General features: G+C 35.0%; 2 protein-coding genes across 4 annotated transcripts in view; one reads left to right on the top strand and one right to left on the bottom strand.

Annotated features, from left to right (window-relative positions):
• The window catches only part of fam135b (family with sequence similarity 135 member B), a 69027-nt gene extending 67153 nt beyond the window's left edge, over positions 1 to 1874 (bottom strand). Inside the window, exon 1 of the mRNA XM_088601845.1 lies at positions 1368 to 1874. The gene's annotated coding sequence lies outside the window, so the exon portion shown is untranslated. The remainder of the gene's footprint in view (positions 1 to 1367) is intronic.
• A 7083-nt stretch (positions 1875 to 8957) lies between these two features.
• col9a1c (collagen, type IX, alpha 1c) overlaps positions 8958 to 16588 on the top strand; it is a 44486-nt gene continuing 36855 nt past the window's right edge. For all 3 annotated transcript variants that reach the window (XM_088601842.1, XM_088601841.1, XM_088601843.1), the window contains exon 1: positions 8958 to 9130. In XM_088601842.1, coding sequence (XP_088457968.1) covers positions 9102 to 9130 — 29 coding nt within the window. In that variant the 5' untranslated portion in view covers positions 8958 to 9101. The remainder of the gene's footprint in view (positions 9131 to 16588) is intronic.

Raw genomic sequence — 16588 nt, 5'->3', positions numbered from 1 at the left:
TCCTACAAAACACTACCACTAGATTTACAAGGCCTTGTCCTCTGAATGAAGATGAACTAGTCCATTTATTGCATATTAGAAGAAAACACAGATAAACACATGTAGTTTTAGGAAATGTACAGATAAACACATGTTTAATGAAAACCGTTAATTACATTTTCATTTATTTTCTTACATCATCTGAATACATTAAGTATAAAGAAGAATATTGTGCACACTCGTAGTTCAAAGAATCAATTGCAGCTCATGCAATGCTTTATGAATGAATATTCTATTCAGTAGCATGATTTAGGTCTATATTTCCATAAAATGTTACATTTTAGTGTTAATTTTTTTATTAGGACATAATTCCTGAATTATGAATTTCTTCTAATTGTGGTTTATTTTCTGATTTAGATGATAATCTAACCTTTATGCTAATAAAAAGCAATATTACTTCATATTTCAGAGCATTATTAAAAAGCATCACTTCCACCAATTCTGTGTGCAAGATGGAAAATGATACAGTTTATGGGTAATTTCTGAAAAAGAGAATTCTGAGATTTGTATCAACACGTATTTATATAAAATATTTTATTAAGCACATCTTTACTGATGACAACATCATAAAACTACCATAGGAGTAATCTGAAATTGGGCCCTTTGATAATGCTGATAAAAACTATGCTACTTAAAATGAATCCTTAAATGACTAACACTGAAATAGATCAAATCTGATGTACAGTATGTTAACAATGATTTTTCAAATTAAAAAAAAGGTTTTAAATATCTTCTAAATCTGTGGTTTGTCACAGATCTATTAATATTCTAGACAACTGTTTCTTCATTAACACTTGCTAGAGCCAAACTTGCAAACATTGAACTTGATCACATTAAAACGTAAACAGAATGTGTAAAAAAAAGGTATTTTAATGCACCTTGGACACTGCCTACGGATTTCCGTGTTGATATTTTAGTAATAGTAATAGTTGCCGAAAAAGTATATTAAACTGCTGAAATGTGCTTGTTTATACAGTAGCATTTACGTGCTATCGGATTTATTTGAATGTCCAATTCATGAGAAACATTAATGTTACAAATATACCAATAAGTGACAGAAAACAATAGCTGTAATACACCAAATTATATCAGTCTGTGACGTTTATTAAAACAGCATCATACCTTTCCTAAAAATAACACTCCAATGCATTGTCGGGTTTCTTGTATTTCAAACTGTAAGCTTCGACATTATCAACGCGACCTGTCCCAATCAAAAAGCAGCGCCTCCGCTGCATGTTTAACAGGATACACTTCACTTCAATTTGGTACACAGCGATCCCATTTTAATTCCAGCTATGTATATATAATGATTAAAATAATATCCTTACCTGTCACACTGCTGCAGTACGACAATTTCAGCTATCCTCTTCCCTTATTCCACTTTATCTCTCTCTTTCTTTCCTTTACCTGTAATAATCTTTATTGCACGGGTCTGCAGATGCACGGCGACAATGTTTCAGTGTTTATTGCTATAAGCAGCTCGATGTTACTGCTGCTACTGTTGCCATGGTTATTCAATCAGCCCCTCTACAGTGAAACTCTCTAGCATGCATACGTTTTCCTAAGACCAAAAAAAAAATCAATTTTGCTAAGTGCTGCGCCAGTCTCGTGGTGCCGTTGATTTTCTTCCGTGTCCTTTTTCTTCACCTTGCGCTGGACCGTTCCTGTTCCCGGTGATTGTAAACCGTTAGTTCAGTTTTTAATGTTTTGGGTTTAGTCGCTTGCACAGTGCATACAGTACTACAGTCGGACTGACGTCATAGCAGCCTGGGAAACAAAACTAGACTGCAATCAAAAGCGAATGGCCGATTGACCGGTTTAGCCTACGTGGGAGGGGGGGAAAGATAATGAATGATTTGATGCTTAACCTGTTGTAACCTTGACTTTAACAAACTACGCCCGTGTTTCCCTTTATGTTTTATCTTTCAGCTCGCCTTTCTATATGATCTGTCATATTCACTACAATATTGTAGTTGTTCAGCATATTAAAGGCTAGTATTACCCGCTTTTCAAGAACCATAGTAAATGATTGCAGCCTTGTTATAAGTTAAGAAGAACTGAACTTTTCTCTATTAAGAAACGTGCACTCAAACATTAATTGAGCATAGTACATTAAAGTGGAGAATTAAACATGGTTTGAAATCTGAAACTTTTGAAGTCTGGAACGTTGAACACTGTAGTCTTTCATGCCCTATCTTGTTGAAAATCTATTAGAACATGGTAGATTATTATAATTGATGCTGATGATAATATAATTGATATGATGGCATAAAATAACTTACCAATGAGAGTGAGCTACAGCAAATCATTTAAAATATATACTGTATACAGTACAGTAGCTTCTTTGGCTGCTAATTGCTAATTGTTCTGAGGATCTCATCTAGCAATTTCTTGAAAGAAGCCAGAATATCAGCTTCAAGAATATGACTAGGTTCTTTATTGTAGACTCCCTCTATCCTGTTGTATGTCCAAGAATGTGCCTGCCCCTGTTTACAGTGAACTGCTCTGAACTCCAGTTTAGTAGCTGGACAATCGGCACAGAGGAGGCTGGAGGTATGGGTTGAGCTCCAGTAAAAGGGGTTTATTGCCCTTTACTATTACAGTGGGCATGTTACGTTTTACATTACAGTTATTTGTCCTTTACTATCACAGTGGGCATGATAGTCACTAGGGGAAGGAGAGAGAGAGAGGGAAAGAAAACCATAGTCTCCTGTCCCATGAGGCGAGAGAGAAAGAGAAGATAGGGGTCCCCCCCTTATATAGGATGATGCAGAGGACACAGGGTAAAAGGTGAGTGTGGAGCGGTGCAGTTCATTACCAGAGGGAGATGGGAGCAGAATGCTTTGCTCACTTTTCATTGTTAACTCTGAACGATTCAGTGACTTTGTGAATGTGTTATTGAAGACCTTAATTACTTGAGTCGTGTCCCTTCATACTGGTCTCTGTTAATGACAAAACGATTCAATTCTTTACCCTGTTTGTGTTGGACAATCCTTTCAGTCTGTTACTGTGTCTTGGTGAATATCTCTGGACTGATTCCAGAATAGCAATACTTTATACAGTATGTACATATTTTGTTATGTCAGACTGTCATAATCTAAATGAGGGCTTACTAATTCAACTTTAAAATAACATATCTTGCTTTAACTTTCATAGGTTTCATTGCATAGAGTTTCAGGAAACAGCCTGTGAAACCCAAAAATAAATATGGACATTTTTACCATGATAGCTGGTATGTAAATATGCAATAGGGTTTATAGTAACCAATTCCATGTTGGGAATCCAATAGTCTACAAATTGGTGAAGGTTCAAGACCACACTCTACCCAGAATTGGTCATCCCACTAAACTTTCTCCAAGAACAAAAGATAAAATCATCAAGAATCATCAAGAGAAGTAACAAAGAATATCAGAGTATCATCCAAGGAAGTGCAGGCCACTCTTGCCTTGGATAATATGGCTGTTTATGACTCAAGAAGATGACAGAACAAGGGGTATTAATGAAAGGTTGGCACGGAGAAAACCACTGCTTTATAAAAACAACAGTCTTGCCCATCTGAGGTTCAGCAAAGAACATATACTGTAGATGATCTATAAGGCTTCTGGAACAATGTTCTCTGGATAGAACTCTTTTGCCTCTTTTAAGAAAGGCTATGTTGCTAAAGGCTAAGGAACCACATCTCAGCTGTCAAGCATGGTGGTGATGATTGTTGTCTGAGGACCTAGACATCTTGCCAAATGATTCTCTCATCCATTTTCCTTACTCTATCTTCAGGTTTGAAAAATCTAGATTAATGAAGGGTTTCTCTCTGGCAAACTGAATAAGAAAGTAATTAGCCACATGTACATTTTCAGTGTCTTTTTCTGACATCCATATTGTTTTATTGCTCTGAAAACACCTAACATTCTTTTGAAGTATTATTATAATGTGAAATATAAATTAATGTCTGTAATTATTATTACCTTTTTGTCATTAACAATGTATTTCTGTTTTAATGACATTGGACATGTGATGTCAAGTCACTAGACCTACTACTGTATATTTAATCTATGGGAAAAGCAAGGACATCCATTGAACAGCAATCCTGGAGAGTTCTTGACTTCATAAAGTCACTTACAAATTGTAATTGTGCAATAGGAGTGTCATTCAGCAGAAGCCTGAAACCTGGAATTACAACATCTGCAAAAACATGGAGACATCATGGACCAAACTCACAAACAGGCACAAAATATACTACCAGGTGTGAAATTATAGAACAACTGAGTAGCTTTAAAGCTAAGCAATTATGTTTTATCAAGATGTTATATTTCCCTATGTGTCTCTGAGACAGTGTTTCAGCTATGGACTTAATTTCTAAAAGCCCTGACAACCTGAAGTTTAAAGGGAGATTTTGTCTCAGTTATGAGAGATATTATCAGCTTATCTCCTTAAATCAACAATCTGTGGTATGATTTTTCTTTCTTTGTGGACATTTTATTCATTTCACATTCATGAATCCCTGTTCTATTTTGACTTTCACAGAGAGGTATCATGTCATGCAAACTTTTCTTCGATTTTTACTTATTTTTCTTTCACTTGGGGTTTTCTGCATTCTTTTTAATCAAGAAGCAATGGAGGAAAATCATTAATTAAACAATAAAGAAATGTAGTGGAATTGTAGAATACTTATACAAATCAACAAGTGTAACCAAACAGATAAGGGCTTAAACTAATAGCCAGCCCATTGAGAAATATTGCGAATAGGCCAAATAAATAAGGTGAACATGGAGATCTGGGCAACTATGAGGCTTTTGTTACATTGAAAATTGACAGTTTCTCTGTATGTCTGTGAAGTATTACATTGCTACAGTATGTTGAACAATTTCTAAGTTTCTAAGTAATATGGTATGCTGATGTGTTTTTCATACATTACTTTGCCTCGAGCAAGTCTCCCTACTTATTGTATATTTAATTTCAGTGTAATAAGCAAATTGTTTTTCAGCTATAAAAATGAAGGTAAATAAGAATGATTAACGTTATCCATACATCTAACAGGGTGAACATGTTTCATACCTTGACTGGTTTTGAAACTGCATGTTCTCTGAATGTCTGCCAAGGCTCTCTAAAAATGCTTCATAATTTATTTTGTGTGTTTAAGTGCTTAAAATTTATCTTCTTGTATCTTCTCCTATCTATCTTCTTGTGTTCTTAGAAAGTATAAGCTTCATGCACCAAAGTGTCAAACATATACAGTACTGTGTAAGAAAATATTTCTGTAAAAAATCCAATTTAATATCCATAGATTCACTTTTCAGAAAGTGTATAAGAGAAATTCATGTTTTCTACAATTATTTTAATTATGCTACAGAATATTTTTTTTTATCTTAACTAATTATAGGGTTTACCGACACAAGCAGCCAGATTTAAAACTTTGTTTATTATATAACTTAGTTATTGTCTGTCTGCTGGAGAATATGGTCTGAAAAGTGAGAACACGCCAATCCACAAAAAGAACAATAACTTTCTTCTGAATGAAGGTACCCCAATATTTATGGTGTAGTGATTTGCATGTTACACTGCACTTAATTAAACCACTTAATTATCTAGATATTTAAACCTTAGATGTGTTGAAAATCGAACACAGAGAACGTCTATTATGTATGGACAAGAACATTTTTTAAATTGTTTTACAAGTCTGTCTTAAAGTGTAATCAGGTCTGACCCCATTTTTTTGTTTCAGCATGAAATATAAGACATTGTTACGCCCGGAGTCCAACTAATTCATAGTCACTAAATTAGAAGTACAGTAGCTACAGTACACAAGTATATTCAAAATGGTAGGTCACAAGTTTCAAAGTCAGGAGTTCTGATTTGGAAATCACATGCTCTTGTTTACCAACTTAAGTTTATTACATTTAGTTAAACCATGGGCACTTTATAATGTTATAAAAAAAGACCAAAATGTAACATTTTTACAGTACTGTTTGTTAAAATCTATAAGTGTCATGAAAGGCGTGACCTTACCAATTAGCTGAGAAAGCACTGCAGTCTGTAACACTGCCTCCATTGTGTCAGCAATTTAGCAACCCGCTCTCTAGAGCATTCTATTATCAAAGTACAAGTACTGTACCTTCTTCAGCATTCCTGAAGTCGAGATCTTGTGATGATTCAACATTAGGTTGTTATGGAGATTTTCAGCAGTGGATCAATTTACAGATAAAACTACAGTAAAAGTGTTTATTCTGGTTTACAAAATAAACATGATTTGGCCTTTTCCAGCAAGTTGTTTTTCTTTCCTTTAATGAAGAAAAATATGAGCCATGCACTGTGTATTAGCAGTGATTCAGATGGAATGGAAAGACTAATGAGGAAAATATCTAGAGACTTTCACTTAAAGATTTGTTATTTATGATAAAAGAGGTTTCAGAAGATGCTTCCTTTGAAGTGCTAATGAAAAGGCTAAAATAAACAGTTACTCTTAATATTTTCTGTTGCAAAACCTGACATACTGTATGGAGACAATAATCTTGTATTAGCATATCTAGACCCAAGACGTTGTGAATCTGAAATCAGCTAATGTACACAAAGATCTAAACCGCTAAGCGTGGCGGTCTCAGAAGTAGATGTCAAGTTACAAAAAACAATTCATTTCAACCTGGCTATAAAACATCTAGACAACTAAGCATATTTATGGACATTTGGTGCATTATGTTCAAATAATAATTCATTAATAACAATTTATTAGATTTTACCACCTGGGTGGCTGCATTAAACTCACGGCACACAGTACACACAATATATTTAGCTAAAATAAATATATTTTAACTGGAGTAATGATATATATCATAGACATATCTTTTCTAAAGAACATGTGGATTATATATATTGTAGGCAATTGCATTTGTGTAGCACAGTTCATCAAGAGAGGCCCCAAATCCCAGATTCCAGATCTTATGTACATAAAGGGATTCAGGATTTCTCCATTTACGCCTCTCGACCATCATTTAAGTGCCCCATTTGTTTAGTATCAGAAGCTGTTATTGTTTTCTGTTACCATGATTGAAATACTGACATCAGACTCCAAACATGTGGCTTTTCCATTATTTCTATTTAACAACAGTTGCAGCTCTGGGTAGGGGGTGCTCTGTTGTCTATGCTGACAATACAGAAGCTGCAGAGGTGTGATGAGTGAAATGGGAGAGGTGAGGCAGCAGGGTCTCCATGCTGATAAGGTGTGACAGTGGCCCCTAACTGTAGCAAGTAGACCATCACCCCCCCCAGCACACACATCTCACCTCAACTATAACAGATGTTTTACAGGAAAATGTGTGGTTTTAAATTATAGGTACTGCAAACTACACAATAACAGAGTCTTACATAAATCAATTTAGGTATATTATTTCAAATGTGATAAAAACACATGTCAAAACATTTGTTGTTATGAACAGAAGTTTTTAGTGACCCCATATTAGAGACTGAGACTTAATGTGAAAAGGTTGTTTGTTTGCCTACATAAGAGGGAAATATTGCTTTTTATCTTAATTTTTTCAGAATTATTTTTCTTTCCCATTAACTACAGTAATCAATGAAATTTCTACGTGTGGTAACATTTTATTATGGAATTTTAATTAACTATGCTTTGTTTCTTCAGTACTTTGTTAATTGCAGTGGCTGTTTGTGGCTGTTAAGTGTGAAATGTTTCATCTTTTTCCATTCCACTTTTTCAATGTCAAGTTAATTTGGAGTATACTGCAATTGGAATAAAACATTCAAGAATATCTTTAATTAAAAATGAGCCTTAAAAGCTTGTTTAGAGTAACAGCTGACATGACAAAATGTTTGGGCATAAGAAACTAAAGCTTGACATACTGTATACAGTATACAGATCACAAGAACAGAGGTGTAGTTGCAAATCCAAAAAATGTAAAACCCAACAAAAGCATAACTGTGCCAAATCTTAACTAGGTTGATGATTTAGCAATGGGACAGAATGTATAGGAGGAGCATTCAGTAAAAAAATGATCGTTTTGTAAGACAGTATATCAACAATTACTTCAGGACAGATATTGTCAATCACCAAGATTGAATCTAATAGTAATCAGCTTTTATGCCAGAAAGAAAACTGAAATCACTGTAGATAAAGACAAAAAAATGTTACCAAATATTTGATTTTCTTCAATGGTAGGACTGTTCTTTCAAATGTTTCCTGCTTAAAGCATCTCTGGACTCATTTTTGAAGCACTTTAGAGGTCTTACTAGTGGTTTTACGGACCTTCATTATTCCAACTCCTGGACTAAGTCATGGTAATTTACTGTAGGTAGGTCTCTCCTGTTCTTAATTAGGATCTGAGCAACTACCTCGTAAAGAGAGGATATAGAACCTGGGACGCTTTTGTATTAATTATGCATTTTACATTATTAAAACATGTAAAACTCTTTAATTATATCATGTGTTTAGTAGTAAAAGGATGCAAATGATGGATATTCATGGTTTCAGATATACAGTATTTTTCCCCAGATTTTTTTTTCAGAATCTTTGAACTGTTAAGATGCTATTTCAATGCTATATTAATATAATGACCACAGCCTTCTTTATGATAGTGACCTTTTCACTTTTCATAAAAAGAAAAAAGGTAAACCCAGTCAGTACCTACAATATAAGAATAAAAAAGTCCTATTGTCCCCTCTAATTAATCTAAAACTATTCTGGATATTCCTGATGTAAAACTACTCATTAGCAGAATTACATATAGCAAACAGATGTTGTTACAACATTCTGCTATGTAATACAGTAAAAGCCCCAAGGCTTCTATTTCTTTCACGAAAGGGTCATAAAAATAAGTCCCCACCTTCTTGAAAACATTTGGCCAATCAGAATTTAATGAACAAAGGTGGCCGCAAAAAAAATGAGACTTCTCAAACATTTTCTGCATCTCCTTTGCAGGTTCTTTTAGCCTTCTATCACCATGAACACTCCTTAGAATCAGTATACTCCATGTTCATTTCACCTGATATTTTGGCTTTAGAACGTTTTCTCTTTTCAGTGAACATCATCAGTGCACTCCTGTCCTCAGGAATTAAAAATGGAATACCATATATTTTTCTTACCAAGGTAAGTTCATTATTATTAGTAGTAGTAGTACTAGTAATGGTAGTAGTAAAATGTGTCTTTAGTGCTGTTACACACTGATGGCAAAATTAATATGTAGAATGCTGCCGAGAGATTGCAATGTACTTTAGGATCAAGTTCTCATACTGTACATTCCCCTGTGAGATTATATTTGTTAAGGAAAATTAAATGAATGGGGTTTGCAGCTTCATGGAAGAGGTTATTCATGGTCATTCATTCCTTATCTGTATAAGCCAAATGTACTTGAAAGACCTGAGGTCATCTGCAAAAACCCACAGCTGTAGTTTAAAACCACTGAAATTCTATTGGGATATTACTTTATATTCAAATCATGATCCACCATTCACCATACAATCTCTGCCATTTAAAGTTTTTATCTGATCATTTCAAACTATATTTTTTTTATTTCATTAATTCTATTAATGATTAATGATGAAGATGAAGAAATTGCAGACAATTCTCTTAATTTAACCAAATGTTAAGGTTATACAGAGGCTTCTAACTCCTGTATACCTTTCCTTTACTTTAATATGTACAGGTATTATTTTTTTCTTAAATATTATTTATAAAGAACATATTATAAATAGAATATATATACAGTTATTGCATCTTGTATATTCTAGCAGGTACATACTACAGTGAAAGCAGAAGTTCATTTGTAATCAGGATTTCTTGGCAATGTAGGGTTCTGATCACCTGGTAATCATTGGGCGGAGCGGTGGCTCTGTGGCTAAGGATCTGCGCCTGTGACTGGAAGGTTGCCGGTTCAAATCCCGCGGCCGGCAGAGGAATCCTACTCCGTTGGGCCCCTGAGCAAGGCCCTTAACCCTAACTGCTCCAGGGGCGCCGTACAATGGCAGACCCTGCGCTCTGACCCCCAGCTTCTCTCCCTGTCTGTGTGTCTGTGTCTCCATGGAGAAAAAGCTGGGGTATGCGAAAAGATGCATTCCTAATGCAAGAAATTGTATAGGGCTAATAAAGAAACATTATTATCATTATCATTATCAATAGCTGCAGAATGTGGATTTGACGCCTTTATCATTTAATTTTCTGGCATAATCCGTCTGTGCATGAACTGAAACCAAACAGAAGGGCCTTTGAAACATTACGACACGATTGTAAAGTCTACCTGTAGGTCAGCAACCCACCAAAGTCATCACTATCCTAACGCAACCCTAGTGCAATGTTTTGTTTAGCAGGTGCTTAGACTGAAACAACTGCACATCAAGAGCTTCAGGGTTGTACCAGAACTTGCATGAAGATTTAGTCAAAAATTAAAATTATTGAAAGTTTTTGGCATAAAATAGAATTATCAGTCTTAATACAGTGGAAAGTATTTATCTAAAACAAGATTTGAGATGTGCTGACTCAGCCCTTCTTATTCGGCCCCCCAAGAAAACAAGCTCCATAGAATGGGTGAACGAGCCTTGTAGTGTGCAGCTCCAGATGTGTGGAGCTCATTGCTCAAATCCATTAAAGACTCTGTGACTGTCAACATTTTCAAGTCTCTCTAAAAGACCCATCTCTTCACTGAAGATTTTAAAGTATAATATAATCTTGGTTACAGTAAATCAATGTGCTGTGCTTTTCTTGTTGCATTCTTTGTGCTTCTGTCAGGCTGTTATATGTGTGCTATTGTAGAGTAGTTTCTAGTAGTTTTGTGTTCCTAAATAAGTGAATTAATATTATGCAATATATTAATGATAGCTTTATAAGTTGAACATGTCTATGATACCTTATAAGTGCTGTATTTGTAACAAGCATTAATTACTGACAACAGATATGAAAAACCACCATGTACTGTATTTGCTTTCCATGAGGTGTTTAGTTTAGCACTTCATTCATAAATTATGCATTCATATATTTTAATCATAGACATACTTTCCTTAAAAACTGATGTTCAAAACATTTTTAAACAAAGAAGCAATTACTTTCACTTAGCTTGTCGGTTGACGTCTGATTAGAAATCCCCTGGAAACAATTTGTGCTGTTTTTTAACCTTTCAGGAATTTTTCTCAGATAAAACTCATGAAGCTAATGGACCTATCAATAATAACACACATTAACAAAGTAAAAATGGTAGCAATAATACTATTGAATATATTGTGCTGTTTTTTTCTTTTACATCAGTTTACTGAGATAGTCTAATAAAATGAAGTTTGATGTTTTCATGTAATTTTAGCTATTAGTCTCAACATGCATATACAGTACAGTAGTTTAGATACTGTATATTATCTGCCAAGCAACTGGAGCTGAGGTTTTAAATCTATTTTTGAAAGACCTAATCTAAAGCTCAAATTTACTGTCAATCTGAATGAATATTTCTCATTTAAGCTCTAAAAAAAAAAATTTAGCTGCTCTTGGATTATGGGATAGGCCCTAGGCCAAGATTTAGATATTCTTTTGTAATCTCCCCTTCCACACACAAGCCAGAAATCTGCCTTAGTGGTTTTAAAAACATGTACTGCCTTTAGATTTGGAGTAACATTTTGCAAGCTTCCTCTGGGATGTTAAATGATATATTTTAAAAGGATCACTTGTTGGCTTTTGCTTTTAGAACATATCACATGTTCACCACATTGCTAAGTGCTTTGTAGAGACTGCATAGCTTCACAGTTAATATTAAATTTTCATCAGCAGTTTTGTTTGGAATCGTGACACCTATGACGCACCCAGCCATTTGATGACCTTCCAAAGTCCCTTTGCAAGATAGTCTAGAGTGCACACATTTAACATAAAGCTACCCACTATATTAGCTTATTAATTATTTTAACTGAAAATTCTAATTTGTTAGAAAGAAGTGTATTGTATGGAGATCTATTAAGACAGATGACTTTCAACCAGCAGTGCTGGTACATGTCAGATGCCACAGACTTTAAGTCTAAAAATCTGGCCTATGCCCTGCAGGGATATTGCCATCTGTCTACCAGAATCATACTTCATACTTGCACTCAAACTAAGTAAGCAATTTGGACTGCACCACTATAATTTTAGATACTAGAAATATGCAAAACTTAAATTAGCAGTGCATTTTTTATTTATTGTTTTCATGGATGGTGTTGATTGACAAAACACCAGATGAAAAAATGATTCACCGTCTGAGAGATTGTGTTTACGGCTCTTTAAATAAAATATACACTTTTGGTGGGAACACTTCATAATGGCACAGTTCAGTTAGTTCAGTTATTTATTTTCTACAAGGTCTTTGGTTAGCACTTTACTCAGTGTTCATCATAAACCATAAATCATCATACAGGATCATAAATCTACTTGGTTACATTTTCAAAACAAATAATCAACCAGGAAAGGTAAATCAAGTATAAGTGCAAATCAGCAACAACCCTGGCGTTTGGAAATAGATTAAAAGGCATATTTCTTATTCTAGCAGTGACAAAAAGTACTTGCAAAGAACTTAATGTTCAATACTTGCAAAGAACTTAGAACTGTAGTGTTAATGTTCTATAATATTCAGATTTTATTATCCTATGGTTGCCACGCGTCACAGTAAGAGTGAGAAAGGTTTAGTATTATGAATAATACATAGATTATTCACATATTAATGTTTATAGAGCTCCTTAAAAAGGTAATGTCTTAGAAGCTTATTAAACTTTGTTAATTATATTTTTATGTACTATACATGACGACTTCTTATACCCTCACAGTGTCTGACAATAGCCATTTGCACCTCTATAATATTGTAATAAGGATATCTTACGTGATTTTTTAGACAAAGAAATGTTAAACGCTCCAAAACTTTTTAATATAAAGAAATGCATTTAATCCGTTGACGTACTTTACAGCGCAGTCCCACATTCACATTTTTCTCTGCTACTGAATTACACTGAGACTAAGAATAGCCATTTCAGAACTCCACAGGCAAGAAAGAAGGGGGAGGACAACTTGGATGAAGCTATTCAGTTAGGGTGGTAAAGATAGTATCATTAGAATTATAACAAATAGCTACAATGGTATAAAATAAAAGAAATGAAGGAAATAACTTTCACTGGCGGCAATCAAATAAGGGGTGACAAAAAATGTTTTAATAGATTTAATTAAAGATTTTAAATATAACATTAAAAAATTAAACAGAAAATGATCAAAGGTCATATTTTATTATGAAATCAAATTAGGTATGATCTGCCTGAGTATGACCGCAATCTTGACATCGCTTTGACCTGATCATCCCCTGGATGGTCTGCTTTCGGAGATCTGACACTCTTCCTGCAGCAGCAGATGAAGGCTGGCTAATCGCTATTGTCTCCTGTTGATGATACTGGTGAAGGCAGACCAATCACAGTCTCCAGTTAATGATGCTGGTGAACTGGTCCTACCAGTTTCCTTGAACTTATGCTATTGTTATCCAAATCCTTCCCAGACTGAAGTGTTAAGAATCAAAGAGACCGCTGGATGAAGTAATTTATCAATATACTGTTTTTGCTGAAAAGACTGGTTAACCTATATCTGCACAAAAGCTTTTACAAAAGGAGACCCACATCATCACATTTCAACCATCCCATCGGTATGCAAAAGTCAACTAAGTGCTCCCTATAACATTTCCACATGCAATCTTCTATCAAGTCTTTCAAGTATAAAATCGTATTCAAAAAAACAAAGCACTCCACTCTCTCAGCTGAGACCTCAGGTGTTCTCTTGCAACAAAAGATAGTAATTTCATCTCTAATCTTCCAATATGTTACACTGAAAACCATTTTTGTGGAGAACGCACATCATTTTCAAGCAGTGAGCTGCAGTCATGTTGCTGATCTGCAGGTAATTTTTCTTGGAATGTGCTGTAGCCACTGTAACCTGATTACACTGTTGAACATGACAGTCCTGAGACAGTATGCTGACCCTTTGTTTTCCAAGTTGTGGCCTGTCCCTTATAGACCAATTTTCCAAGTGTCTCTGGACTTTTCTACTGTTATGCAAAGTAGAGCATCTCATTCTCTAGGCAACTTCTCCCAGACGTGGACTATGCCAAAAGCAACCAGATGATTTACACGACTACATTTGTATATGATCAGATCCTTTACGGTTGTTCTGTTATTCAATATTCTATCTCTAAGAAATATTTTCCAAGGCTTCTTTTTTAACAACGAGTCACTTTGTCATCTTGATTTGCACAGAAGAGTATTTTTGTTTTAGCATGAATTATGCAGTCCCCTTACTGGTTTCATATTGGCTTAATTAAACTGTGTTCCACCTGCAGTTTGAAATGTGTGTAGAAAAAAAATCTTGATCTACTGGTGAAACACCTTAGGCTCTCGGTACACATATTTCAATACCCAAGGGAAACAATGTAGGTTTAAGTACACTAAATATTTTGAATACAGAACACAATGTATCTAATTTCTCTGCATACAAATTGATGATACATTGTAATGTGTTACTTTAGATAGATAGGATTGTATTACATTGCTTTGTACACAGAGCAAAAGCCTGATTTGTTTGTGGCTTTTGCATCCTTAGGGAGAAGACTGCTGAGTAACTTATTAGTCATTCTTTGAGCCTTCCCACCCAAACAATGTCTGCTACTGGCCTCATAAGTCTGATGATAGATGAAATTCACATTATTGAGGTGAGGGGGTGGGCAGCACATTGCTTGCATCAGCTGTATACAACACAGAGTGCATGAAGGCAGCTGAAGTACTAGAAAAGGATTTTGGTGATGCTACTCAATACGGATTCTTTACCATCTCCAAACAAACTAAATCAACAAAGAGTAACATTGCCACCAGATCTCGTTCTAATAGAATAACATTATTTTATATGCTTCAAGGAAGAAATACGTAATTTAGGTGAAACCAGTAGTGTGGTTCTTCCTGTTTATTAATGTTTAATTTCATAGAACAGCAATGGGTTTCTCACTTTACAAGTTCTTACCTTTTGCAAAGTAGAGCATTGTTTGCATCATGCGCAGTTATTCAATTATTACTTTTCTTTCTATTGAAAACACTTGTGTTTCAGTGGATGCATGTTTTGAACAAATTCCTGTATTATCGTTTATCAATACTGTACAATACCCACATTTTGTGTTTGTTAGAATGATGTAAACCCTGATATGCTTCTTTATTCTAGACAATTCCCTATTGTCATTTACTAGACATATTATACTAATACAAGTTTGTCATTATGGTAGCAAATCATAGAACAGGAGATGGATTGTTTGTTATTGCTGAGGCTTATTGTTTAAATAGCCTAAACAGTTTTGATACGTATTAGAAACTCAGCATCCAAAGTATTGTTTTGTAGGCAGTCAATTTTTAATTTGTTTTTGTTACCCCAAACTCCCCCCCAACATTTAAAAATACTTATACATCTTTCTAAATTATTGAGTTTTGCTTCAGTGCTTAGTTTGATTTTTAGAATGATTAATATAAGAAGATCTACCTGTCAGTCTAAAGAGCTAGACTGTGGAGATCAGCTCAACTCTCAGGGTGTTTCATAAGCAGTGCACTAGCAGATCTTAAGATCTTTTGAAAATTATCAGAACATACTAAGGTGCATAAATAGCTTAAGAGTTTGTGACACACCTACTGTAGGTGGTTGTGTACCACAGCAGCAATCTTTCGATAGGTTGATCCTAGGTAAACAGACACTCTTACAAAGCCAAAAAGTACCCTTTATCTTACAGTGTGAAGAACAACAAACAAAACTAAAAAACAAAATAAAACATAGACAAAACCCAAAGGTTCTTTTTAAAATCCCTCTCTAAAGTAATAAGGCAGCTAAGCTGCTTACAGGCTTCCAAACAAAGTCTCTGCAACCTAAAAAAAAATATTTTTTCAAAATTCTCAGTGCAAACAATCTGTCACTACTCAAAATGCAGTCACACAATCCCTTCTCTGCAGAGGATGTGCTGTCACCCTGGACAGCATATAATAATGAACTGAAAGTCTCAACTTCCTGGATTTGCCTCTAAAAATGCCTCTAAACCAATTGTTTTACACCAACTGGTCAGGTGACTGATCGTAGCAGGTCATTTCCAACAGTTTTCAGAAGAATGTTGTTCAGATGTCTGACATCTTGTCTGAACCATCTGTCCCAACACAAAACAAACAAAAGAAGAGGCATATAATATTTGTGTTAATGTGATAAGAGTCATCTTTCCATTGTTTTAATGGAGGCTGAGTGGCTCAGAAGGACTATACAGTATGTAATGTAAGATCAATCACCAACAGTACTGCACATCTGACATCCTCCTACAGTACCTTTACTCCTTAAGTCAGTAAAGTCTGTTGAGAAACCTAACAGAAAAAAAGTTCTAAACTTCATGTCAGATGTTTTGCTTTATTTTCAATATTATCCATTAATACTGTAATGGTTCTAGGGCTTGTGCCCTCGCCATTCCCCACCCCAGTGCGTTCTTTACCGCATGGGCGTGAACCCGGGTCTTCACCATCGCTCAACAGGGGTCTTGCCTGCTGAGCTAAAGAAAAC

Source organism: Lepisosteus platostomus, chromosome 12 (assembly GCF_059453375.1).
Source record: "Lepisosteus platostomus isolate fLepPlt1 chromosome 12, fLepPlt1.hap1, whole genome shotgun sequence".
In the NCBI taxonomy this organism is placed as follows: Eukaryota; Metazoa; Chordata; class Actinopteri; order Semionotiformes; family Lepisosteidae; genus Lepisosteus; species Lepisosteus platostomus.
This window is presented reverse-complemented; position numbering and strand designations above follow the sequence as displayed.